At 47.8% G+C, this 27,926-nt stretch overlaps 1 protein-coding gene across 3 annotated transcripts in view; it reads left to right on the forward strand.

Annotated features, from left to right (window-relative positions):
• SBNO2 (strawberry notch homolog 2) overlaps positions 1–27,926 on the forward strand; it is an 84,768-nt gene that overhangs the window by 39,211 nt on the left and 17,631 nt on the right. For 2 of the 3 annotated variants that reach the window (XM_090026813.1, XM_090026814.1), the window contains 7 exons: positions 16,984–17,130; positions 23,605–23,697; positions 24,153–24,249; positions 24,800–24,960; positions 25,397–25,530; positions 25,999–26,089; positions 27,445–27,588. In XM_090026813.1, the coding sequence (XP_089882939.1) occupies positions 16,984–17,130; positions 23,605–23,697; positions 24,153–24,249; positions 24,800–24,960; positions 25,397–25,530; positions 25,999–26,089; positions 27,445–27,588 (867 nt within the window). Of the gene's footprint in view, positions 1–8,902; positions 9,266–16,983; positions 17,131–23,604; positions 23,698–24,152; positions 24,250–24,799; positions 24,961–25,396; positions 25,531–25,998; positions 26,090–27,444; positions 27,589–27,926 lie in introns of those variants that run through there. The other variant, XM_090026815.1, reaches the window with a different exon arrangement.

Below are 27,926 nucleotides of genomic sequence, written 5' to 3' on the forward strand. Positions count from 1 at the left end.
TCTTCTTTTGAAAGAGATGCTGTAGTTTCAACAGGGCAGTCCTATGGCTTGTGGGACAAAGGAGGTCAGGCTGGAGGATCGCAATGATTCTGTCTTTGTAATATGCGAGCCGCAAGGTCCTGTTTCCTCTCTCCTTATTGCCATGCACCTTTTCATCACAATTAAAGCCACCCCCAATTGCAGCAGAAATAGGGAATAAACCCTGCATTTTTCCCTCCCTAAACGTGTGGATATTCACACATTCTCGCAAACCTTTCAGCAGCATCACTTGCAACCTCCAGTCATTGCGAACCACAGATATTGCTTTTGAAGCTGCTGTTCCCTGATGCCGTGAACTTGCATTTACCCTTGAGATCAATGACATGCTGATGGATAGTGAGCCCCAGGTTGCCTTGCACAGGATGGGGCATCTGGCTGGCCTCTGGTTGACTTGCCAGTATTTTCCTCCTTACTGCAGTGGAATAATTTAAATCTTAATTTTTGCATATGGTGGAAACTTCATTTTCTTTTTTAAGAAGCAAGCTCATGAGAGGTTTCTGGTTGGTTAATAAAACCTTCTCTTGGTTTTCAAAGGGTTGCTAAGGGAATGCATTCCACTGTGCCGAAAAGCTGAACATGATATAGGTAAGGGCAGGCAGGGGGAACCCTAGGTTATAATCATCTCTGTGTTAGAATTTGCAGGACTTGGATTTGTTTATTGTGCCTTGAAATTAAAGCAAGTCAGAGAGCAAATTAGATCAAGCAAACTCTCAATGGTCTGCTTCATGTAGAAGACCAGCAGCATTACATTTGTCCAGGGTGTGCTCCATTGGACACCAAGACTAACTCAGATTCTTCCGCCACCCGGCAGTGTGTATGGCTTGTGTGACCTCTTAAACCAGCACTTCTCTGAGGGCTTTCTTCCATATGCCACTTTGCCTGTGAGAAGACTTTTATTGCACCCTGTGTATACAGCTGACTCTCCTGGGCTTTCTGGAAAGGATCCATGGACAGTCGTTCAAGAACCAGAATGCAGCCCTGGATCTCTAACGTGAATGTCATGTGAAAGGATCCTCGTGACTGCACAAGCATCCTTTGATACCAGTGTGGCTCTGGGTGGACTGGTGGTTTTACTTGCACAGAGCTCGATACAGGGTCATCGGGTTGGGTTGCCTGGTGTTCTCTCCCTCTGCAGTTCAACACAGTTCCTTGAGACTTTAGTACAGACACCAAATTACACAGGCGGGACTTGTTCCATTGGTCAGTCTGACCTGGCCCCCAGTATTTGAGAAGTCTTGCATAATGTTTTTTATTACAACAGCACCATTGCTGTAATAGCTAGCCATTACTATTAACAGGGGCTTATTTTAAGAGATTGGCATTTATGCAATGCTATAAATCCATGCACAAAAACACAGTCCAGCAAAGCTTTGTGCACAAGGTCTTGTCACAATCTTCTGCATTTCCAGCACCGGGTGCTGGGGGTGGGGAAGTGACCCATTTGCCTGGTGCATGGTGATTGTAGCTCTTGATAACAGCACAGGTTAAGGTCTCTGTGTTTGTAAGTGGGGGTTGAGGTGTGGCCCCTTCTTCCCCCCACTTAGTTGTGGGTTTTAGATTCCCCAGGCAGCGCATCCCTCCCCAAAGCGCGCAGTCACCCACGGTTTCTTGGAGGGAGGGGGCTGACTGCACACACCATCCATCTCCCGTGTGCTTGTGCTGTGGTGAAGTGTCCACAGCTGGGGCCTCGGTTGTTCTCGATCAGAGAAATGTAAAGATCAAAGGTCTCTAGCTCTGACGTCCTGAGTGTCAGGGCTATCATCTGAGTGGCTGTCCTTGCACCTTTTGCTGGAGCAGGCTCACAGGAAATCCGGGGTGGTTGATGGTCTCTAAGGAGGTAACACTGAGGATGAAGCTGTTCTAGCTGTTTGTGGGTTAAACCTGTTGTTGTTCACCGAAAGCTGTTTGAGCCTCGCAGCAAGAAGCCGGAAGAGCAGAATCGGCTCGTTCTTGCTACTTGTGTCCGTAGTGATTAAAGGGCAAACTCCATCCTGGTCCCAGCAGTAACCTCGGCTCCCTCCAGCTGGCAGCACTGCACAGCTTGTGTCTGCTGTGAAACAGCTTCCTAAAGAGCTGGTGCATCTAAGGCTGTCTTTTTTTTAAGCATATCATGGGGCAGGAGTGGCTGATCCCTTTGAAGCAGGTTTGCACTGCAGTGACCTCCCATCTGCAAAATCATTCCTGATTTCTTGCGCACTTGGGGACTTTAACCATGGGGCTTTCCTTTTACTCTTTGAGTTCTGCGCCTGGCAAAGCCTCATCTCCAAGGGGTGTCTTTGCCTTCATTTCACTTGCTTTCACTTGCCTTCTGTAATTCCAAGGACCTGTAGCATTAAACAAAGGGATCTGCACAGAGGTGGACTCCTGTGAAGTTATTGCATGTGACTGTGTGAATGGGGGAAGTAAGGGTGTGTGTGTAAATATATTTTTAGTGTGGTGCTTTTTGTTCCAGGCCTTCCCACATCTCCTTCCTGCCCTGTCCCATACCTGGGTGTGACTGTTCTTTCATGCTTTGTCCTCCAGAAATGGGTATGGGGAGAGTGGTGAGGAACAGGTGGTAGGGATGGTAAACTGTGCATCCCACATTCAGTTTAGCTTCAAGGTGCTTCAGGGATCTGGGTTTCTAACAAGTTAGAAAGTTTGAACTCAGTTCTGCAGCTCTTTATGCGTGGTGCATCACAGGTAAGTCTGTAGGAAAATGTCAGCTAGAGGAGAGATTGCTGCTGGCTATGGGGGGCTGGCATCTGGTTCATAGCAACACCACTGCTGTGAGGAGCACAAGGTGATTCAGAAGACTTAAAATATCAGTAAATAGGTATAAAAGTGTTACCTTTTGTGAGACAGAAGTGCAGGGGGGCTGTGAATTTACTCTTCAGGAAAATGTTGATGCTTATATTGATGTCTGTCAACACTGTGCTGCATATTAATATCTGTTAGGCATCTTGATCATGAAAAGGGCTGCTCGACTGCTAATGTGTTCTGTCTTTGGATAACGTGGGCCGTGTGAATAGCGACTGACTGTCTCATAATCTTACCACAGAACCGGAGCAGGTCGGGCTGGAAAAGACTGGTCATGGAGTTTTAAAAGGCCATGCCTGCGGCCTACGCCAGGATTTTCCCCTTACAGTCCATTTTTCAGGGCTCTGTCCTGTTTTCAGTGACATGAGAAACAGGAGTGGGCCTGTGTCCTTTGTTGCTTTCGTGTTGTAGATCTTGCCTGGAAGAATGCTTTTTCTTGATAATCGGCCAAAATTTTCCCTTTCTGTAATTCCTCCCACTATGCCATGCTCGCCCCAGGCCTTTGTTCCTCCTAGGCAGGGATGGTTCCTCTTCTGATTTTTATTGTCAATTCTGCTGTGTAAAGCAAAGGGCCTGGCTTTCAGGGGTGCAAGATGCTTCTGGTGACTCTCTCTGGAGTGGCAGATACCTAGCAGCTCTCCGCCCCTGCCTGCTCATTCCTCTGTCCTTCAACAGTGAAATAGCTTGATCCATAACTTGGTCTCCCTGCTTGATCGGTCACCTTGCTAAAATGCTTGGCGGTGAAGAAAGGAGGTCAGATATGGAGTTCCTTGTCTGGGTGGCAGGTGAGGGAATTGAGAGAAGGAATGAGCTAGTTTGCAGAGTCATTTACAATAATGCCATAAAGATGCAATGACAGCCTTTTGTCTAATCTGATTTTTTTTCATACCGCTTGGAGGGGGTGTGGGGGGAGACTCTCAAACACATGCATTAATCATAACCATCCCCTCCTGCCCTTCCCCTCCCTTGCAGTTTCCTGTTGAAATCCATTTTATGTTTAGAAAAAAAGGGGGGTGGAATTTAACCACACTTTTTCAAAAAATATTAATTAAAAATTGTATCTTTGTGCATGCCAGGGCGGTAGTGATTTAAAAGAAATCAATGTACAAGTTATTAAATTATATGAAAGACTTGCCTCGGACTGAAATAAAGAGCTTCCTGGAATAAGAAACCACCTGGAATTTCCTAGCGCTGTCCTGGAGTTATAGGTCTGCAGGGGATACAGATATTAAAATCAATTTGAAGACAATTAACTGGCTCTGCTGCCTTTGAAGCATTTTGCTAACAAGAGGCTTTACCTGCGAGGGAATGGTCAGTTGCATTCAAACCCGGTTTCCAAGTGGCTTAATCGCAATGTAAAAGCACTTCCATTGGAGAGAATTCAAGATTACTTAGGCCCTGGCTTTGTGATAACCACCTTGATGTTGTTACCAGGTTGCAATGTGAGGTCTCTTACCTGGTCGCAGTGAATATGATTGAATTGTGTCCACGCAGCAGCCTTTTTTCCCACAACACAGAAAAATGTTAGCTGTTTGGACGTCCGCAGCTGTTCGCATTGCTCTCTAACCACGTTCCCATTGGCACATTCTGGGAAAAACGAAGCATTAGTCCCTTAGTGCCTCGGCAGGGGGTAGAGGTGACATATGGGACAGTGCCCATTGTGCTGGACATGAGCCCAGAAAAAGGGCCTTACCATTGCTTGGGGAACGTGACTCATGGGTCAGAATTTAGCTGGTTATAAAGCTGAGCTTGTCTGAGTCTCCACCACCACAGACTGTTCCTGCTGTTTTATTTTCACCTGCATTATTTAATTTAAACTGTGGTTCAAGCCCAGCATTTCACAAAAGAGGGAATCTACAAATGGAGGGCATCAGGAAATCAGGACATTTTCTGTTCAAACCCGTTTGATCTTCTCGGTAGCCCTGTCGTCTTTTTCTCTCCTTCCCACTCCCACCCCCTTTGCTACAGCCCACAAAAGCAGGGTAGGCTTGATCTGAAGCACACAGTGCTCTTAAAAAGTGCTGGTAATATAATTTAATAGTGGGCCATTGGGAAAGGCGTTTAAATAGCTGCTTTAATTCAAAGCAGAATGAGCCTGAGTCAGTGTGTTTTGAATGAAGTCTCCCTGCCTCTGATTACACTTCCTTCCTGTTGCACGTGGCATGACCAGGTATTCGGTGCTGCCTGGAAAAGCCACGTATGCATCTCTCCCATGCCCTCAATTCTTGTACATTGACACCAAAGCAGTGGTCCCATCTTGCTGGGTTAGCACATCAGTGAGCAGTTGTTGGTGGCTTTTTACAGTTATTCCTGGGCTTTAGACCCTTTGACGTGTGGTCACTAGGCTGTGAGCCTCCTTCCAGACCCATTCAGGTACTCCCCTGCTTCCACCCCCAAGCTGGAAGCTCTCCTTTCTTTTTACTTCCCCTCGGCCATTCACGTATGGGTCACTAGGACCCATTCCCGGCTAAGAACGGAGCTCTCTTTCTCCCCAAACCTGTTCTTAAAGTGGCCCTGCCTCCGTAGAGGATTACTGATTACCCTTGCCCTCAAAAGGCTAGACTCCAAGATTAACCTTAATTTTTAAATTATCAGGTATCTCCTAATTCTTCAGGGTTTTTAAAAATATTTTTAATAGTCTAAAATGTTTGCCACGTGTGCAGGGGGTAGGGGTAGGTCTCTACCTGAAAACAGGGCTGCCGAACAGATTGCTGGTAGGCACTTTTGTCATCTTCCCTTCCATTTGCTTTTAAAAACCAGATCAGAGCATTGTCCGCACATTTTTTTTTTCTGTGCTCATCAGCAGTGACTGACCCACAAGGCTGCCAAAAACTAAAGTAAATCCTTGCCCCAGTAAAGTCAATGATGTTATGGAAACAGGAAAAGCTGAGGCTGGTATGTACAATACGGACTACCCTACCATTCAGACCTCTGGAAAAAACAGCCTTGTGAAGAAAAGCTACCAGCTGCTCTAATTTTCAGCCTGCTTTGCTTCCCCTTAGCCAGTATTTGATCTTTTTTCCCCCAAGGCAATAAGGACCTGTTGTCCCTCTCTCACCAGCCAAGTATCTATTGAATGTGTGATGCTGCTTCTCTGATGGGGACTTGGAGCCAAATTTCCAAAGACGTGCAAGTCTAAAGATACAGAAGGGTGCCTACTTGTATGTTTAAAAGCATCTCTGCAGATGCAGCCCCTAGTGAGTTAGGCAACTAACTTTCTTAGGAGCTTTTAATAATCCTGCTAAGCACTTTCCCTGCATCCTTAGGCCCCCAGATTCCTTTGAAAGCTTGGCCTAGATCTTGTCGTTTCAGGAGATTGGCTAGTTACCAAGCCTCCCCATATTCAGTTGCTATAATCTAACGTTATTTGATGTCCTTTTTAAACGTTGGCTAAATGTCCAGCAGATAACAGCAAATGGCAGCAAATTCTATTGTGTGTTCTATAGTCTCTCAATTAAAAGGCTGATGGGAATAGTATAAAGGCTATCAAACTGAACATGCAGGCAGATGCTTGGTTTGACATCCTGTTTTTTGTTGGAACATGGTGGGTGAAACAAGTATTGAAAACAACGTGATCTTGCATTGCTTTTGAATAGTTCATCGGCAGGCGCCTTCATGAAGCAGCGGTGGGCTAGAGAATGGACTATTGCATCTTTTCTCCTGCAGGGAAACGGGCCGTTATTCCACAGTGGGTTGTCTTGCCACCCATGATTTCCTCACAAGAAAAAATTAGCCATCTGGAATGTTTTCCAAGTCCCGCATTGTCTTGTGTTGAACTTCTATGTCTCCCATTCCCCAGAGGAGGAAAAAAGAAAAGGCCACCTCATTTTTCAAGAGTTGTTTAAGTCACGCAGCCTTAAACATGCCAAGCGAGAGGTCCTGGATTCACAAAGGATGTGTAGGAATTCAGTCACCAGCAGCGAGTCGGTAATTAAGATGTTTTCCATATTTGATCTCTTTCCATTCCAGCATGTAGTCATTAAAGCTTCCTCTCCCAAGCTCAGGGGCCTTGCCACGTAGTTCATCGGAAGACGAAAACAGCTGAGGCAAAATGTCTGTCTTTCTGCACCCAAAACCAGCAGCCACAGAAACTTAACTCAGCTCCCCAGAACACATTATTTCCCCCTGCTAATACGTGCCCGGTGTCCCTCCCCAGAGCCTGGCTCCTCAGGTTTCTGCAATCATGAAATCTCCAGGTACAACATCCTTTCCTGTGCTGAGGAGCCTTCAGAAGGGTTGGCAGCTTGCTTTCTTGCTGGAACATCCCTCTTCTAGTCTTTTATCTTTCCAGCCTTCCAGTTTGAGACTCCAGCCACAGATCTTTGTACCACAGAGCATCAGTAGGAAAGCATGTGCCTTTCCTGCCTAGTCCCAGGACAGGCCTTGTTCACAACGGAGACTGAATTCCTGTCCTGGATGCAGTTCCAATGCACAGGTCACAGTTGCACACCTGAGCGCCAGTCGTAGCTTCCCTTCTGATGTTTGAGGCCTTCTGAAAAGGAAGATCCAGAGGCTGCTCTCCAGGCTCGGATCTCGACCATCTTGGTGGGGAAGGACCTGGAGTTCTGCTTGCATGAGCTTGTGACCCTCCAACAGCAGGATGTTCTGGAGCAGAAAAGACCCTGGTTAAAGCTTAAGGTACACTCTCAAAGAGGAACCTCGCCTGTGTTTTGTTTTGTTTTTTCTCTGGTTGCATTTCCTGCCCCCACCTTATGGATCCCCCTGAGACTTGACCCACTTGGACCTCTTGGCCTAGGGGAGCCCCTCATTCCAGACAAAGAAGCTCTTTGCTGTGTTGGGCTTTTGTAGCCTCCAGGCTCCTCTGCTTCTGATCTTTAGTGGAGAGGCAGGACATGTCTGGCAGGTGTTAGCCCTTCCACCTGAGATGCATGCTTAACAGTGTGGAGAGCCAGGTAACCAGGGGAAAAACCTTCCTGCCCTCCTTTGCTGGCACAACTGCTTCAGAGCACATGGGGAAGGCTGCATAGGCAGGGGTGTTGTCACTGCTGGATCTGCACACCCAGCTTTTGCCCCACCTAAGATTCAGTTTCCACATCAGGAACCAACACAACAAGGTGGCTGGGGGTGGGGCCGAGGTAATTGGGAGCGGATCTCCCAGCTGGCACACATGCAGGGGCAGGAAATGACTCCTCTTGACTTATGAGAGTACTGCAGTGAGCTGGGATGTCACAGTACACTCTGGGACATGATAGGAGCACGGCAGGATGATTAACCTCCCTGGGGAGAGCTGCAGAATTGCTTCATTGAGCTCCAAAGTGGAGCAGATAATGTTCATGCTGCAGGTTCCTCCCGAACACTGGGATATGGAGGTTCTGCTGCCTCTTTCACAGATTCACAGGTGTTTAGGGCTGGAAGGGACCTTGTGAGCTCATATGGAGCAGCTGCCTTCAATAATGGGGTAGCATCTCTAGTCCTTTTTGCCTCTTCTTCCTTCCCCCTGCTCCCACCAAGCAGTCCTGCTCATCCCACTATTCCTAGCAATGACAACGCTCCAAATGCCATGTCTGGAAAGGGAAGGAAGTCTTGGTGTACAGGCACATACATGAGTCTCCCTTCAAAGCCCACAATGAAGTAAGGAAACCCTCTTTTTCCAGAATGGATTTGGCCACAGAAACTGCAGAGGCAATGGCAGGGCTGGGGTGGGGAGGTGTCTCACAGTTGAGCTGCTTTTTTTTTCCTTTTAAAGAACTGTTTAAAACGGGTCTGAAAATCCTAGTTTTATTTCAGTCCTGCTCCTTGATTCACTGACCCCCTAAAATCACCCAAGCCAAGGAGAAAACAGACCAAAGAGGAAAGAAAAACAGAAGCATTTGTTTTGCCCATGGTAGCATTTTTCCTGAGACTTGGGGGAGAAAGGAAAGACAATCTCTGCCCTGGCTTATTGCATAGCTCAGTCCCCACACAGACTTTTTTTTTTTTTCCGTATCCCAAGAAAAACGGAGCCATCGAGGAGCTCAGCTTTGTTTACAGTGTATCTGTGGTTGGATTACACCACATACAGTAATTCTCATTGCATTGCCAGTAATTTCACTGACTTACCAAGCAGGCATCATTTCCTGAAAATCAGCTCCCGTACTTAGAGGAAGTAAGAGCACTCTCCTTCATGACTAAACACTATATGCAAATTTCTACAGGCTTAGCACAGAAGCGTTGTATGGACTGGCTTTTTTCTTCTCCATTTTTGTTCCTTGCTTTGGCATGTGAGTTTTTTTTTTTCCCCAATACCTTGATGAGATCTTTCTCTAGCCATTGCTGCTGCTGTCATGAATAAGGATTTTTCTCCATTGTGTACTGGAAAAGATTGCCTTCCTACCTGGCCTGAGTCCTACTCTTCCTGCAACGGCTTGAATGCAGTTTTAAAATGTCCCAAATGCAATTTTGGCTTAAGTTCCCTGCTCTCTACAAGGTAACATTTTTTTTTTCTCTTTTCTTCTGATAGCTTGTTTTCTGTTTGCCACAATAGGCAGCTTTAAGCTAGTGGTGTGGACACATGTACCTGTTGGTTTTAGTAGGATTTTAAAGCCACAACTTTTGATGTAGGAGAAGAAGAAAAGACTTCAGATTTTTTGTAGGGGCACTGGGTGTTGAAAGCGTCAGATTCACACAGATTGTTCTTGTCAGTCAGCAAGTCAATTATTAACTGAGAAATTTTGGGGAAGGGAAGCAGCATGGAAGGTCAGCCTCTGTTTTTGTAAGCATGAATACTGAATTATATTCCAAGTTGAGAGAATTTGAACAAAAGGGCAGAGAATCTCACTCGCTGATTGTAGCACTCGCTCCTTCGGGTTAGGAATTTATAGCCCTGTGTGTTAAAGAGCTTTGATTGTTAAGGGCTAGAAAACTTCCTTTTGCTGAGTTGTAACTTCACATACTGCTGTTAATTTTTTAACTCCTAATTCCATCTTATCTAAAATACACTTTGCTTAGTATGTGGCTCTTTTAGAAACACAATCTTTGCTGTTATTTTTTTAAAGCCCTTGTGTTCTTCTGCCTATGAGTATGTAGTGTGTGTATTTTAGTTTTTTAAGACAAGTCAACATGCTGTGCTAAATAGGAATTGATGATCACTGTAACAAAAGAAGACTGTATTTCCTCTCCCCATGGGTTGCGATTGCCAGTAAATAAACCATATGTATGTTAATGAGTTCATAGCCAAAACTATTTTTGTGCACTCTCCTTTATTTAGACTTCACCTGTTCTTCCATTTATTTTAACAAACTTTTTGCATTGACCAAAGCAGCACAGCTCTCTAAGGGGTGGGAGAAAGAGAAATAGCTGTGTTCCTTTCCCCCTTGTTCGGTCTGATCTCCTCTTCATTGAGAACAAATCAGTTCTTGCTTTTGCTAGTATTTCCATTTCGGGACAGTGTCAGAAACGAGCCTGAATATGGTGCGCTATTCCTGTTTTGCACAGCTGAACCAAGAATGAGAAAATCATCAAAACTTAGTTGACTGTCTGGTACTGATAAATCACTTTTTACAGCACCTTTTGATCTCAAAATCTCAAAGCTCCTTTCGAGCATTAGTAGAAGAGTGGGCTGAACCGACCATCCTCTGAGCTTTGATGTGAATATAGAGCAGGTTGGAGAGATCCCAGAGCCAGCAGCCATATAATTGCTCCCCATTGACTTGATGTTCACCCTGTATAAAACTCTCTATTAAGTGGTCATCCCGCTATAAAGGAACTGCCCTTAGGCTGCCTGTTCTGTAATGTACTCCTATAAATGTCCATGTCCTGCTGTGACATGGAGATTTGTTAGTTTTCAGCTCTTATTTTCACTCGAGAAGAATAAAAGCCTTGTGTGTGTGTTTGTTTCTTCCAGCCAAGGTAATGGGAGAAATCCCTGCCCTGGGAGGGGGGTGGTTATTGAGAATTTAGACTTGGCCAGATGTTCCCTATCCTTGCCCCGCATGAGCTGATGAGCTTAAAGCTGCGGTGTGGGTCAGGAAGCAGCAGCCCCACTTGCTTCCTCTTTCAGGCTTCTGGTGCACACCTCGCATCAGTGGTGCAAACCAGATTCTGGAAGTGGGCTCAGCAAAACTGGAAAAAAGCAGTCCATTCCAGAGACGTGCCCACGAGAGGAGTTATTCTGGAGTAGCCGTAGCACTTGGGCTTGACAGCCTGACTTGTTTCAGAGAAACTCCCCTGTTAGAAGTCCTCAGAGCTTTGGCCTCTCCCTCTGAAGCACAGAGAGTAACCACCATCGCTGGAAACACTTCTGTGGCACTGACCATTAACCAGTCTTTACAGGACATTGCGGACATCCTCGAGTCCTGGGGACTTAAGTAACTGTTCTCTCTTGTAGCACCTTGTCACTAGTGATGCTATAACGGGGGTGGGCAAAATACAGCCCACAGGCTAGATCCTGCCTGCCAAATGATTCTGTCTGGTCTCTCACTGCTGTCCGGCCCAGGCAGCGGGGACAACCTGGGCCATGGTGTGTATAGTCAGTCCTGCAGCCTGTGGGTGAAGAAGTGCTGTCTGGCGTGCAGTGCAGCGTGCCCTATCCCTGCGCACAGCTCTCAGACATGCCGGGAGCTGTAGTCTGCAGGGTGGGGGTGGCACAGAGGCTAGACTTGGCTTCCTGGCAGCCCCTGTGATGGCAGTTCACCCTGCCCTGATGCTTCTGGCTGCTGCTGCCAGTGTCTCCCCTGCTGCTGGACTTGGCCCTGCTGCCTGGGCACCCCAGCCCATCTGCCCCGTACCCATCATGGGGGGCGATGGACAGAGTGGGTGGGCAGGGTCTTCCTGGAGACTGGCCCAGGACTCCTGTGGGCAGGGTGTGCTTGGCTGGGCAGATGGCAGCGGGATGAGCAGCCGGGGCTGGGATCACAGGGTGATGACAGCATGGAGCCAGGGCGAGGGGCAGAAGCCTCAGCCTGCTCCCCATCCATCTAACTGAGTGCACCCTGCCTGCGGGGAAAGCTAAGGCCAGATCAGCACCCTCATCCCTCCCCACTCTCGACAGCTCACGAAAACTCAAGTGGCCAAATAATGTGCTATAAAGAGCTGGATAATTTCAAAAGCAAAAAGGTTTACCATGCAGCACCTTTGGGCACAGAGCAGAAGGCTGCAGAGCCCACGGCAGTTCCTTCCCAAAGCAAGCTCTTGTGTCAGAGGCCAGGAATCGGCTCCCCTTTCCAGTCCTGCGTGTGCTGTTAGCCCTTTGACTTCCCTGCCTTCCCCGGTTTCCTACGCCAGCCGCTTCTTTCCTTCTCTGCTCTCATTTTTCTTTTTTTTTTCCCTGACTCCCTTCACCTTATCCCGGACTTAGCACCTCTTCACCTGGCCAGCACCAGTTTCACCCGCTGTCATCAGTGTGGGGTAACATGGACTGTTCCCCAGGTATAATTACTCTGCTGCAGAAGTGGGGGATGCTTTGCAGTCTTCACTCCCTGACTTCTCTTCTCTGCATTTCACAAGCTGTTCTTTTCTTTCCCTTTTTGTCTCTGGAAACTCAGAGAGCTTCCACCTGCTCTGCATGAGACCATGAAGCACTGAGCTAAGGCCAGTTGTGGAATGACCATGACTGTAGATGTGCAAAGCAAGCATACATGTCCCTGAGCATTTAAACAGATTAGTATAGTCTACCAGCCCGTATTGTATTGTAAGCTGCTTGGTGTAGAGATCTAGTGTCAGCATCCTGAGTAATGTAATCAGGCAGAGGAGGACTTGAGCTGCTGGGAAAATCTTGACTGCCAGGTAGACGGACAAGGGGACAGGCCAGGGGAGCTGAGAGGCAATCCTCAATGCTTGGATTTTTCCCCCTCACTCTGGGGTTAATTAACTTCCTATTTGCTGTCACAGCCCGGCATGTCCAGCAAAGAGGCAAGGCCATGATCAGTAGAGCGGGGCCTCCCTTAGCTGAACAGAGGGGGTTGCTGGCAGGAAGACCAAGTAAGCTCACTCTTCTGGGAGTGCACAGCCAGGAGGCAGTGCCTTCAGCAGATCCCGGGGGACTGCGCTTTGTCACTGCATCCCTCTGAAAGGGCCCTTCTCGCATTCTTCCCAGCCCCAGCTGTCCTCGGCCCTCACAGGCACTTCCTTCTGCCTCATGCCTGTTTGCGAAATTTTGCTGTTGAGCTTATCTCCTTTGAAGGTGAAAGCACACATGATGGTTCCTCAGTTCTGGCTAATGCTCTCATCTGATCATGGCATTTGCTGCCACGTCCCACGAGACTTACGTAGATGATGACTGCTTCTCACAGTGCTCCCTGGATATGAGTAGGTGGGTGAGTTGGTCGTGTCCCTGCATTTCACAGGTGAGGAGGAGGAGGAATTGGACACCGCAGTGACTGGCCCCAGGCCAAACCGAGTCTAACATAAGAATCCAAGACTTCCCCATTCCCAGTCTTAGACTCGTTTCTCAAGACCAGAGTGTGGTTGTCCCCAGACTGGGGGAACCAGCAATGAGATCTTAGTTTGCAGTGAGCACTGTGATGGGCTCAGCTCTGAATGAAAGTATCCAAGAACCACTGTGTTAACCCAGGCTGTTCTCGTAGCCACCTCCTAGCAGCCCCTGCCACTTTGGCTTAGCTTTGTTCCACGTGAAGCGAGGCATCACCCGTGCACACTCCTCTCCTGAGAACAAAGGCACTTATCTGCCTCTGCAGCTTTCAGTCAATCCCTTTCATCTCCTAGATTCAGCACACAGCAGGGCGGGGGGGATTATAATGTTGATCTTTGCCTCCCATTCTGAATTGTGACTATGAGCTCCTCTTTTTCATCCCTTTGCCTCAGCTGAGCTTTGGGAGATGAAAAGGAGCAGGCATTTGCTTTTCTGGCAGTCAGACTCTGCGATTTGCATGACTCAAGTGACCCAACCTGAACTAGACTTTTTTGGCTGGACATTCAGGATCGTTTTAAGAACCTGAATTGTTGCTGAGAGCAGCAACCTGCTGCCTCATCAGCAAGTGACTTGAGGGAAGGGCATGTTTGTCATTTCCCCAACCATATAGTTGGCCCACCAAAAGATACAGTACCAAAAAAATTCTGTGCTCATATGTTCCCTGGACCATCTGGCTACTACACAGTCCCACTCTGCAGACAGAGTGAAGCCAATGCAGCCACCGTGAATTGTGAGCAGGATGGTTCTAGGAGGAAAAAAATCTGTCCCTTGACTTGCGCTGCCAGTCTACTTCTGTAGCTGACCAGGTAGAGGAGCAGTTTCTCCCACTGAACAGCTGCACTGGGTGTTTGTCCTCTCTGCAGACTGAATTCCAGGTGTTTCCAAGGATGCAGCTTTCATGCAGGAGACTGGCTTGTGTCAGCCACTCAAAGGAGTAGGAGTAGCCAGCCATTAGACTGCAGTGGCATTTGTTCTTGCAAGCGAGAGTTGAGAAAAGAGGCAGGGAGCGAGATGGTGAGATGACCTCCGGGGCCTGTTTCAGCAACACGGTAGGTTGTGATGATCAGTAGGTATCATTGAACCTTCCACAGAATTCAGTCAATGCAAAGATGACAGCTCTTAGGGGTTAATTAAAAAAACCTCTGAAACCCTCTTATTGGATGAATAGCTCTGGCTTCAATAGAACATCTGTTTTTGCAGGTCTCAGGTCCAGCTGTATTGCGGAGAGACCCAGGCTTTCTCCTACTGCACATCCTTGACCCTGGCATTTTGCTCTTTCGCTGGCCTGGGGCTGGCAGTGGCAATGTCTTTCACTGCTCAGTTAATTCCCTTCATTTTGGTGGCAGAGCTGAGTTGTGCTGAATGGCCCTGCTCTCAGTCCACAGATAAAGGTCCGTTCTGTGTAGTGATGGGGCAGCTCTTTGTTTAGTCTGCAGAAGAGAAGACTGAGAGGGATTTGATAACGGTCTGCAAATACCTGAAGGGTGGTTACAGGGAGGATGGAGAAGGGCCTTTCTCTGTGGGGACAGAACTAGGACTAGGAGCAATGGCCTCAAGTCACAACGGAGGAAGCATAGGTTGGAGATTAGGAAGAACTTTTTGACACCAAGGGTGGTCGAGCGTTGGAGCAGGCTGCCCGGAGCAGTGGATTCTCCATCGCTGGAAGTTTTCAAGAGAAGGTTGGACAGATACTTGACTGGGGTGGTTTAGTGAGAGATGATCTTGCCCTGAGCAGGGGACTGGGTGGATATGAACTTGTGAGGTCCCTTCCGGCCCTGCTTTCCTGTGATCCAGTCTAGGAGGAGCTTGCATCTAGGGGTTCACTCAAATGTCTTCCTCCTAGTCTTGAGTTTGAGGCGGGAGCCCTGTTTACTTAGGTTGCTTAATCCCCATGTGATAAACCTTGCGATGATTTTAGATCAAGAGCTAAAACAGCAGGCAGGCTTCTGAGCCTCTGACACGGCCAGCAAGGTGGAGAATGGAGCTGTGCACTAACCCAAGCCCTGCATGCTAATGTGAGGGCTGTGGTCCATCCAGCCTGGGAGCTCCAGTGGAGTGGCCACCCCCAGTTGCTCAGGTCAGGAGGGTCCCCAGTCAGTGCTTTGCTAATCGGCAGCTCACTCACCGTTCCCACTGCCTCTCTTCTGGCGCCGAGCTCCGTGTGTCAGTCCTCTCTCAGAGCTGCTGGCTACTGCATGTAGGGCTTCAGTGAAGCTACTGTTGTTCGAGGTGCCAAATCAGACCTCATCTGGGCGCAGGCTGCTTGGGGTCTGTCCTGATGGTTTTATACACTGCAAACGTCTTGTTTTGTACAGCAGGTGGGAGGGGGCCCAGCCTCAGTTGTTGGCCAGAAGCCCTCAGAAATAACCCATAGAAACCCAGCTGTTCCTGATGGTGTGTTGGGGCTAAATGCCTTTTCAGCTCCTTTGGCCGCCTTCCTGATCTGTAGCAGAAACTTGGCCTCTGCCTGGAAATGAGCAGTAAAGCCACCTCCTATCAGAGGCTGTGACTGGCCGGTAGTTGCAATGGAGCACTCTTGCAAACATGTGGTTATCGGGGCTGCCATTTACAGCACAGCTCCCAAATGTAGCTCCTCTCTCCAGAACCAGCAAGTTGTTCACATTGGCAGAATCCCAGTGAGGATCTGGGTTCATGCTGGGATCTGCTGGTTCATGCCCTGATCCCTGCAGATCATGCGTCCTCTTCCACCCAAGCACCTAAAATCAGTTGTGCAATAGTAAATGAAAGGCCAGCTGTCCTCTCTATGTAAAAATAAGGCGTATTAGTAAAAGCAGCAGACTGAAATCTCTGGGCTGGTAGACCCAGGGCAGGGTGGGCTCTGGGTGAACTTTTCAGAGAGCTCTCTGATGCTTGCATTTTGCGCTGTGGGTTTTCATTCTTATTTAAAGATGGGGCTGGAGGGGAGCATAAAAGAAGCAAAGGATCATGAGTGGCATTCTGGTTCTTAGGAAATGGGTACCCAGACGTCCAAAACCACTATTGACACTGGACTGGCACAAAACTGAAGGGCGGGCTGCAGGCTTCTTCCTCAGACACTCGGGGAAGGATTATTGGAAGGCTCTCTCTTGTCTAGGATGAGGCATGTTGGTAGAGGAAAGAGCAACTTTCCAGCTAAGACACCTGGACTCAGGAGACCCATATTAAAGTCTCCTAGCTCTAGCCCTGACTCCCATCCTCAGTCTATACAGACAGTTGTTTGGGGCAGGCACGGTCCTTTGCATTGTGTTTGTACAGCACCTGGCAAGAGTCTTTATCTTGGCTGTGTCCATTGTTATATAAATACAAATGGCTGGGAGGCGTCATGGGGATTATTAGTACCGTCTGTGCATTGTGGTCAGATAGAGCATTGGAGTCTTTCGGCTGCTGTTGCAGCACTCACTGATTGTTGACTGAAACGTGGCATATGGGGAACACGTCACCCTGTTGTCTGAGCCTGCCTCTGGCCTGCACCCGCAGGGCTGGAAACTAAAACTGCGTTTAAAGAGTGTTAATTTGGCCCTTGCCTATTGCACTGGCCTAGGCATGTCTGCCTAGTTGGTGCTTACTCCCCTTGGGTCACGAAGCTGTGTTAGAAGCTTTAGGGTAAGTCGCTGAGTAACAGTTGACTTGCTTAACTGTAAATGTCTGAGCATCCTGGAGCCGGGTGCAGAAGAGCTGTGCATTGAATAGGAGGAAATAAAAGGTTTCCCTTTGTGAAAAGGCCTGGAGGCTGCTTCCTACCCTGTCCTGTAACTAAGGTGTCTCCTTCATTTCAGGACACTTACATCGATGACTCCATCTTCTCCTCCCCCGCGGACTCCCTCTCCAGCATCGCTGATTCTAAGGATTTCCTGCCTGCTGACAGCCTGAACCAAGTGCCAACGCTATGGGATGTTAACACAACGCCACAGAACCAAATAGAGGTAAGTGGCAATGCCCCATGGCTTCCTCCTCACTCAGCCATGACAAAATCTTTCAGTCCTTAGCAAAGACCTGCCAAGGGGATGAGGAAGTCAGCCCTGGTACCTGTCAATGGTGATGCCACCCTTTCATCAGACCCAGAGGGAGTGCTGCTTCCAGTAAGGTTGACTCAGCTTGGGTGGGGCAAGGTTTTACATATCTCAGCTTATGACCCACTGTATTGTATTTTCAAAGAGCTTTTCCTCAAAATAGCATTGCTGCAGGCCATTGAAGGAGCAGAGCATCAAGATGTGCTAGTAATGCAACCTTGCAAAGTGTTGCATGAGTGATAGCTAATCCTCCCTGGGGCACCGTGAGGTGGTTTCATAGTTTCATGGTGCTTGGGGTCAGAAGGGACCTAAACAGATCATCAGGTCTGACCCCCTTCCCTTGGCAGGAACGAGTGCTGGGGTCATAACACCCCAGCCAAAGGTGTCCAAGGTAGGGACACTCATCATCACAGTGAAGGTGCACACCCAAAACAGGCAGCATTTAGGTGTCCATGCAGTGGCTGACTGCAGCACACTGTTGGGCTGTGTTCCCTAGAAGCCTGCTAGCTCCATGGTTGAGCCATGCTGCTAGCTGCATCCATCGCGTGTTTGTTTTCCATTGCAAATATTTCTTTTTTATAACAGCAGCCAAATCCAAACCCTTGGCAGGTTTGGAGCAGCTCCCATGTGCTCCCTGTGTTTGTCATGTAGATACACGCTAACATACTTGTGTTCAGCCCTGCACCTCCTCTCCCCCCACATTTGCTTAATGCTACTCCTTTATCATAGGACTATGGTAAGAGCAGCCATGGCCAGCGAGTTTTCCAGAGTATAGAGTTGTGCCAAAACCCTAGGGTTGTTTTCAGCGGGGTGCCCTCTCCCACCATACGCTCATCCTTTGTTTCCTGGCTGGCTGTTGTCCTTGGATCACTGACAGGGATTACTGTGGAAAGCTTTAATCAGTCCTGTCTGGAAAGCAACATATAGAGCCTCTGGATGGCAATCTCACATAAAGGTTGGGTGGGGTTGTTGGTTGTAGCTGTGTTGGTCTAAGGACGTAGTTAGGCAAGCTTCTTTGGGTAGATGTGATATCTTGTATTAGACCAACTAAATAGTGGGGAAAAAAGTTCTTTGAAAGCTTTTGGGCCCAAACGCCCTTCTTCAGGCATTGGAGGACTGCTTCTCCCTGGAGAACACATAGCAACAGCAGAGTCTCCCTATGCCTGAAGAAAAGGTTTGTGCCTGAAAGCTTGCAAAGAATGTTTTTTCCAACTATTTAGTTAGTCTAATAAAAAATACCACATCTAACCAAAGAACCTTACATGCCTATGAAGGTTGGGTGGCATTTTCAGATGCTGTGCTTTGTTTTGGCTCCCTTAGGAGGTTCTTTGTGAGAGCGGTTCTCCGTTAGTCACCGATAGCTTCACATCTGTAAATAGTCTTGGTGGAAAGATGGGTGTTTGTTGTAGCTCAGCAGTAAGAGGATCTAGTAGTGATCTCTGACTGTTGCTTTGTAACTTCACATTGAGCCAGCGTGGGACTTGAATTGGGCTCTTTGCTCTGCCACACGCTTTTTGGAACACCTCAGGCACATCACTCAGACCCAGTCCCTCAAAGGTATTCAGGCACCTGGGTGTTGCTCCAGATCAGTGAGTCTCAGGTGTATAACACCTGAGTCTCTTTTGCTCTCTGTATCCTACCTGTGGAATGAGGAAAAACTGCATTGTCCTGCCTCTCAGCATGGTTGTAAGCCACTAGGATACTGTGGTTATGAGGCCATTTAAGTACAGCGGTTGATAACTTGGAGTTTGAATTTGGAACTCAAGATATCTGAGGGGAAGGAAAAGGCACAAAGTGTTTGGACTGCAGAAATACAAGGGTCACAGCCTCTAGTCTGGGTGCCTTGGAAAACCGGGGCACAACTTCATGCCATGAAAGCAGTGGAGCTGCTAACGCCTTATTACATCCGTTCTTTCTTTACAGTGATTTAGGTTTCTGTGTAAAAATGAATCTTGCCTCCAAGTTAAATCCTCTTCTAAATCCAGCAGCCAAAAAGGGAGAGAGAACTGTGTAACGCAGCACGGGATACCAGTTCACGTTAGCAGTATAATAAAACAAGAGCTTCTGCTAGCCTTAGCATTGCATGGTGTTGTTTGTCACCTCGCCCACTGCCCTTCCCTTCTTGCAAACTGATTGGGTTCAAACCAGGCCAGCTCCATCCATGAAATTCCATTTATAAATGACTTCCTTCTGGGAACAAGAAATGTTTATTTTGAACATAGTCTCTGCATTGCACTCTGTGAATTCAAGTTTTTGTTATCAGCATTTCCTGATGAGGCAGATGAATTTAACGCCTGCAACCTTGAAATTTCAGTTTCATTTTTTCCATGGGCAGCTGTGATATTGCACTGGCTCACCTTAGAGTGTACTGAGTGATACAGTTTTATTACCTACTTTTTCACGCCATGGTTTTCTCTATATTCACAAAAGCAAAGATCACCAAAGCAGTCTGTTGGGAGGCTTTGAGACCGGGTAGGAGCAAAAGATTGTCTTAACGTGCAGGGCGTCTTAACACAGGGTGGGGACTCTGCTTATATGTTGCTGCAAGGTATCAGCAGTGTGAGTGAGATCTGTCTAGATCATCTTCTCCCAGCAGTGCTAATATTCCATTACTTTTGGACAGTCACAACATTGCTTTGGTGCTGCGGTGGTAAAATGAGCTATTAGGTGGGTGATATCAGGAATAACTCAGCCTGACGTCATCCTAATCCGTTTTGTTACAGGAATGTCACTGTTTTTTGTATGGTTAGACAGCTGTTTCCATGGAAATTAACATGTGCCAAGAAACATTATTATACAAGAACACTTGAAGATGTCGTAGTCTGTAACCTCAGAGCCGTCAGCACCGTTTATCCAATAGCTCTTCAGCAGTGACGCGTAAACTTGGGAAATCTTTCTGTAATAACTAATGCATCCTGTGATGAGCACCCCTGCTGAGAGCAATTGTCTCACAGCTCCTTCTGGTCCCCTCTCTTATCTCTGACAGCAGCTGGTACTAGGTGCTGCAGAGGAAGAGGCAGGAAAAGCTGTGACAGACAGTTCTGAAATTCTCATCTCATGCAGAAACTTTTTAAATGATCAATGTGCATTTAGCTTAGGGCATAAGATTTTGACCTTTCTTGCACTAGTCACACAAGGCGAGGTCTCCTTAAGTTTATTCCTCTTTAAAATCATACTGAGCTCTCTGCCATAATTCATAGTTTTCATAGACATAAGAGCTGTAAGGGACCTCGTGAGATCATCGGGTCCAGCACCCTGCCCACGAGGCAGGAAGTTAGCTGTGGTCAGATCACCCCAGCAAGATAAGCATCCAAGCATTTGGTTTTGGTAGCAGGGGCCAGCAAGTTCCACTATAGATTATATGAAAAAAGATTTCCTTATTTCAATTTTATACTTGCTATCCTTCCATCGTTACTGCTGTTAGGGGCATGGCTTTGCTTTGTGTAGGTAGGAGAAAACTTAGGAAAAATTTCACAATTCATTTCCATGCTTTTAGGCATTTCAGCTTCACAAACATGCTCCTATTCCCTAAACCAGACTTACATCCTCTGGAGAAAAGTGCGTGACAAAACCCTTGGAGAGGGAATAGCCAGAACCCTGATGTGCTTATTTGCCCCTCCTATCTGTGTAAAAACTCGAAGAGGGGGAAGATGTTTATAGCATGCAAGTTCCTTGTTGTCATTTCAGGAACAGGGACAACAGGAAAGAAAACCATCCAGCAATCATTTAGGTATTCAGCTGACAAAACAGGGCTTGCATAATTTGAAATACCATTGCGAAATATCCATTAAAAATACTTATTGCAGCTTAGTCTGTTTTCTTGTGGCCATCTCCAAAGAACCCCAGCGCGTCTGAAATGAAAGAAGTCGGGAGCAAACACTTTCCAAGCCTGCAGCCGGACATTTCTGGACCTATCAATGAATTCTATTAACATAAATCATTTCAGACACTTACCTTTTTTTTTTTTTTTTTTTTTTTAAGTTGAACCCCCGCTTCCCAGAAGGCTTTGAATGATTTTTATATAGGAAGTGCCAGCTTGTCATCTTAGTTGGACATTTTCCTGTTTCCATGCGGTGTTAGTGGGGTGGGCACAAAAAAAAAGAAAAGAAACGAAGGCAAAGAGGGGCAAAATGCAAGTAAAATAAAGGTTTGATCTTGCAGTATATTGCCTGCGCTTGGTTCTCCTTTCCTTCCTGTGAAGTTCCCATGTTTGGAGTGTGTCCGAGGCAATAAGGTAATATGTCACGTGTAATGCAAGCTAAGGAGAGGAGTGAATTAGCCATCAGACAGGAATAGAGAAGGGAAGGAAGTGTTTGAATTCGAGTTGGAGTTTATCATCCAGTCTAGCTCCTGGCCACAGCAGGGTTATTCGCAAGGATCTGTTTTCTCATGCGTTGCCCAGATACTTTTTCTTGAGTCCCTGCAAGACACAGAGTTGAAGGGCCAGGGGTGTGAGAGGTGCATGCAAGAGCCTCCTCAACAGCCATGCTAGTACATCACAGCTGTGAATCAAAGAACAACCTGGATTCTCTTTTCAGTGAAGGATACTCTTCCCTCAAGCTCAGTCTCATGTGCCCTTCAAGAGCTGGGCCTGAATAAAAACGCTTGTATTGAATACAAATGCTTGTATTGAGTTCAGATTTGAGGTGGAGACATTTCACCTGCTCTCCAGATCTGCTGGCACTGAAAATAAGTCTTCTGTCCAGCTTCCTTCTCGTAATTCTGACTCAGGCTTCCAGTAATTGGGGATGGCTGAAAAAAAAAAAAAGGAAATAATAGCCATGTGGTTGTGTCTGTCGCCTTCCCATCTTTCACTTCTGTCTTTGGAGCAGGCCTCTCTCTGTAGGCCTGGCAGCCTTCTCAAATGTTCAATTGAAGTAACGCCGCTCGTGCAATCGTTGATTACTTTTGGGCTCGGGGCTTTGCTAGCTTGACCTTAGTCTCTCTGTAGGAAATTCCAGTGTACTGTTGATTGCATGGAGCCAGACCAAGGATCTCATCAACTGCGTCTCCCAGCAGGAGCATCTCAGGAACCCTCTTAACTGGTTGTGGTGTCGTGGCTGGATACATGCTGTAATGATAATTAGCTCTGACACGGCACTTCTCATCCAGAGATATCCAGCCCACCCCTACAATCCTGTTGGACCAGGCTCCCAGTAGCAGTGGCTGACAGGAGTCTGTGTGCCTCTTACTGCCTAGTTAGGGCCCCTGTAGTAGTTTGCCTGAACCTGAATATTGCTTACCTGCATTCAGTCCCAGGCAGTCACTGCCTGTTGTGCTAAGCGATGGACTCCTGCGCCCAGCGCAGCCCAGAGGGCTTCTCTTTCAGCGTCACTGCATGGTCCATCCTTTTATTGCCATTGTGAAAAGGGTGCTTTTCAAAATGGCGTGTTGAGTTTCGTTAGGTTGAACCAGTTGCCTTCAAGGCAGTCTTTTGCAGGGCTGTGAAATATGTGTTCTTTCATTAACATTCAGTCCCTTCCTGTGATGATTTTGCTGGGGTCTCCTCCTGTGGCCTCAAACCTGTGCTCTTTCTTTTCCGCTGAATGACTTGCTGCAGAATTCCTGGTCGAGTCCCCCAGCACAGTGTGAAACTGCTGATCCCACTGTACCAGTAACACTAGGGAAGCCTCCAGCATCCCATTGAAGTCCTAAACTTGTCTGTGGGGCTGGGCACCAGTTTTCTGCAGAGCTGCTTTGGGGAGAGATGAGGAAACAGCACTCAGATCATGAAGGCCAGCTAGTCTTAATTGTTCCCAGTGCAGTGAAAACCTATTGTGCCCCCGATCGCTTTGGTCAGGTGTTGAAAGGGACTATTGACTTAACAGAGTTAGAAGCGCCCTGAGAGTGGCAGGATGTATGCAAGCAATTCATTGCCATTACTGAAAATCAGGCAGATAAATGCTGTGCGTCTAGGGGGAGGCAATGAGTGCAGTGTTCTTGGCTTGCAAGCCAAAGCGCAGAGGTTTGGTTTTAACTCGAGTGCTGTTATCATGCCTCTGCTGGAGAGTGAAGTCCCAGTGAGCAGGCATGTCCACACCCAGGAAGGAAGTGCACCCGCAGGTGTACACTGTAGTAGTACAAACAGTCCCATGTCCCGTTGGTAGGTAGGTGTTCATCTGAGCTCACTTTCCAATGGGTTCTTGTCAAACAGCTCCACAATTGCCTGCAGGGCATTTGAAGGATCTTAGGCCCCGGGCCTTGTCACTCTAGCACCTTTGCAAACACTGAAGTCCCCCTGTCAGGCAGGTGTATCAGCCCTAAGCACAGGGCAGAAGTGAATCCTCAGAGATGTCACAGTTTTGTGCTTGTCTCCGATCTGTCCTGCTGGGGTTTGGATGGCAGAGAAGCCAGGCTGCATTCTCACCTGTGTGTGTTCTGTTCCAGCTGTACTCTCCCGGCAGACCGTTTGTGGGCTTAGACAGCTTGAATGACCAAGTTCCTGCTGTCCCGAACACCCCGCTCCTTGTAAGCTATCAGGTGAGAATGAGCATCTGCTGCTGCAGGTTTGGGTACAAGGCTTTTACTGTAACGTTAGAACCTGAAACAGGAAATCTGGGATCTGGGGATTGGTGAATGAGTAGCACTGAGAGGCCGTTTTGGCTAAAACAAATCGGATCTCGCTCCCTAGCGTGGATGGTGCTGTGCTGTGTTTGAGCCTGTGTAGCAGAGGTCAGCATACAGGTGGGCCCTGCTCACATTGGCCAGCTGAAGACTTGTTCAGAACAATATAGTCTGGCCTGGCCTGTGAAGGTGGCTTCCAGCAAACCGTTGGACTCTGACGGGCTCCACTGCTTATTGCTCTGCTGCATTCTGTAAGGAGAGGAGGGGAAGGTTGAGGGGTATGCCCCAGTGCTGGATGATTTAAATGCGAGGGTCTTTGACTTGTACTCAGTGCTGCTCGTGTATTTGATTCACGTTATGTTTACCTTCAGTCGCAGACTCAAGCAGAGGAGGATGATGAAGGGGAAGAGGAAGAAGCAGAGGAGCTGGGGCACACGGAAACCTACGCAGATTACATCCCTTCAAAGTGTGAGTCCCAGCACTGCCTTGTCCTGTGCCGTGCTCTCTCTAGGTGTGGGGATCTGGGGTTGGTGCTGCCACTTCTGTGTCCAGCAGGCAGGGTAGCAGGGTTTGCATTGCTACCTCTCCTATGCACGTCTTTGGATGTGGGCTTCGCAGGCCTGTTCAGATGCTGCTCTGCTTTCTGTTCCCTGTTTTAGCGGCAGGCAGGGCTTGGCTGATCCAGGGGGTGACTCAGCAGCCCAGGCCCTCTCCAGAGGGAAAGGCAGCATCATGTTGGGTTTTCCCAAAAACTCCTAAAGTAGAAGCAGTGATTAGAAGCATAGTCCTGCCCTTTCAGTTCCCAATTCTTCTGCTGCTCGCTCTCTCACTGTGGCCTTGGGCCAGTCACTCAGCCACCCTCAGCCTTCCCAGTAAAAACACAAGGATGATAGCAAGCCTGCTATGGTTCCGGGAGGCTTCAAGCTTTCAGTGAAGTGCCTTGAGGTCTGCAGGTGAAATGTTGTGGCCAAGCACAGCAGGTTTGTTTGGTGACAGTTTTTCGTGTCCTTCCTCCTAGCCAAGCTCGGGAAACACCATCCCGACCGGGTGGTGGAGACAAGCACGCTGTCCAGCGTCCCCCCGCCTGATATCACCTATGCCCTTTCCCTTCCGAGCTCAGTTGCCGAAGATGGGTCCCTCTCTGCACTACAGCTGGAGGCGATTGTGTATGCTTGCCAGGTAGGCCGGCTTCCCCTTACACATGCAGGAATTAAATGTAACCAGAGCTTTCATGAGCATGATGGTCATAAGCAGAAAATACAGCAGCCTGGGAGCATTGGAGCCCAGTGCAGGTATTAGATGCTGTTAAGTGAGTGTTGTATAACACTGGGTGCCAGGAAAAGCAGAACTGATGGAGCTTGAGTTCAAAGAGACTGAATTCTCAGCTCATGGGACCTGGTGAGGCTGAGGCTTTCTGACTTGGCCCCTGTATCCTATCTGACTCATGCCCAGTCGCTCAGCTCTGTGCGCATCCCTTTACCTGTGTGGAGCCCCCTGCTACCAGCAAGCTGGGGTTGGTCACTGGTGGCAGACTGGGGTGCTCTGACACACATGTGAGAGTTGGCAGCAAAGGGCAGGTCTGTGGTAACTCCCAACTCTGGTTTGGACTTTGCAGCAACATGAAGTTTTATTACCCAATGGGCAGCGAGCTGGATTTCTCATCGGGGATGGGGCTGGAGTTGGAAAGGGCAGAACAGTTGCCGGGATCATCTTCGAAAATTATCTGAAGGGGAGGAAGAAGTCCCTGTGGTAAGCATCCTCTGAGAGCTAGCATGTCAGGAATTCCCAAAGGCAGATGTGGGCTCTGGAGCCAACTCATTCCATGGCCTTGGGTGAATCATTTCTATCTCTTGGGACCCATTTGCCTGTCACCTGCAGGGGTGATGGGAGGATGAATTACTGTTAATACAGCACTTTGCAGTGGCAGATCATATATGTGCAGAGGGGAGTCTCAGCTGCTTCCATCAAAGCCAGCGGGAGCTACCCATAGAATTCACAGGCTGAGTGGATGGGTGTTTATTGCAGAAACATTGCACAACGCTCCAGGCAAGTTCTGCTTAGGGCTTGAGGCCACTGTCAGATCTTGCACAGGGGTGTAGGGAGCCTGAGAAGTGTCTGGTTTTGTTCCACCTGCAGCATCTAGTCGCTGCACTTCATTGAATCTGCCCCAACGTGCTGTCTCCTTCAATAGATAACCAGATCCGTGCTTTCCTGTAGGTTCAGTGTCTCCAACGATCTCAAGTATGATGCGGAGAGAGACCTGAAGGACATTAATGCCCCCAACATTCCGGTGCATGCTTTAAACAAGGTAAGGAGGGGAATCCAAGGCTGCCGTCCAGGTGCAGTTGATAGGCAGCATCTTTCCCAGCAGGTTATGCAGTGCCTTTTGGCATGTTCAGGGGAGAGAGGAGCAGTTGGGAGCCTGGGGGTGGTTATCCTCATTGCAGAATGTTCTTTCTGGTCTGGGCTCTGTTACTGGAGTTGCACAGACTTGTTTCCCAGTTGCAGTACACATCTGTAGCAACTGCAGGTCCTTTGATTTCTGCAAAAGTAAAAGATGTCTCGGAGCAGGGTCACACAGCATGCTAGTTTTTCCTAGAGCGTGTGTGCAAGTGTTGTACATACTACAGCAGCAAGACCTCTGCTCATTCAGAGACACGGTGTGAAGTGGCCTGAATGTGCATGTTCCTCAGGGTCCCTTTTTCTGTTCCTGTTAGTAACAGGACCTGAGGGGTGAGATATATCTATGAACTCCTGATGCTGGGCCTGGCAAAAACCCAACACAGTGGGTTCTGAACATGTATCCCCTTTAAGGTCACTTGAGTGAGTCTGTGCCTGCCTGACTTCCTCACTTGCAGTGCTAAGTAGATGTTAGCACTGCATTGCAGTTCCTTCCAGAGGAATCTTCCTGTACTCAGTAGCAGTTGTTTAAAGTTTTTCTTGCCTTGTGCGTGTCTAGCTCCTGCCTAGCTCACCAAAACGCCTACCATTTCACTTTGCGTGCTGTTGAGCATCCACAATTTCCACCAAAGTCTGTGGGAACTGCATGTGTTCAGCATCTCTGAAATCAGGCCTTCGGTGGACTGAAACAGCTGTTTGCCCTTAAAACCAAGAGGGCTTTGAATGGCATCTTCTGCAACTCATTGTATGCTTTGTTTTTCCTTTGTACAATGAAGTCAGGTACAGTTGAACCATAACGGTATTGTACAATAAACAGGAAGCCATCTTCTGCAAGGAGGTAAACAACCAGTGGGGAGAGGCTTTTAATTATACATGCAAAGCTGTTGCTTAAAAAAAGAAATAAGTGACTCCAGCCAGCCAAGAACTTGCCTCCAAGTCAGGATTCTGTGTTCATTAAATAGATCCAGATGTGCCAGCATGCTGACAGTGAGAGACATTCATCTAAGTGCTAAAGGTCTCTGTCATCATGAAACCTCTGTGCCAAATACAAGCTTTAAAGAAGTTAGTGAGCCTTCATGTCTCTTCTCCCCATACTGGTTGCACGATATGAGTATAACAGATCCTTAAATGCAACGCAGCGTGTTGCATACGCCCTGTATCTGCTGTCTTCCAAGCTGTTTTGGTTTCAGGCAGGCGATGAAGTGAAATGTGCTATACATAAGCATTTTGAGTGCCTGGTCTTTTCTTACTCTTTCCCTATAGATTAAATACGGTGACACAGCTACCTCAGAGGGAGTCCTATTTGCCACTTACCCTGCTTTGATTGGTGAAAGCCAAGCGGGCGGACAGCACAGAACACGATTAAAGCAGATTATGGACTGGTGCGGGGAGAACTTCGACGGAGTTGTATCCTAGAAAGATAACCGATATCTGTCTCCAGGGAGCTGAGCTCAGTAAAGCCACTAGTATCAGCTGTCCCAGATGAGAGTGAGCTCATTCTGGTCATGAAATGGGATTTTGAAAATGCCCCATGTGACTTTTTTGGGCAAATGGCTGGAATTTGTGCTACCGGGTCCCTTCAATCCCATTTGAAAATCTTCCCATTAGAGCATCTGTGGGAATAGAGGCTGGGTGGATATGTGACTAATATTTTCAGCATTCTTCCCCTCTGCGTGACAGTGGGACGTAATTCAATAGGGAACAACAGAGGAAGGGTGAAGAATTGCTGCAGCCTTTGAGGAGCA

The sequence above is a fragment of the Crocodylus siamensis genome, chromosome 14 (genome assembly GCF_052110815.1).
Source record: "Crocodylus siamensis isolate JL-2025a chromosome 14, ASM5211081v1, whole genome shotgun sequence".
NCBI lineage: Eukaryota > Metazoa > Chordata > Crocodylia > Crocodylidae > Crocodylus > Crocodylus siamensis.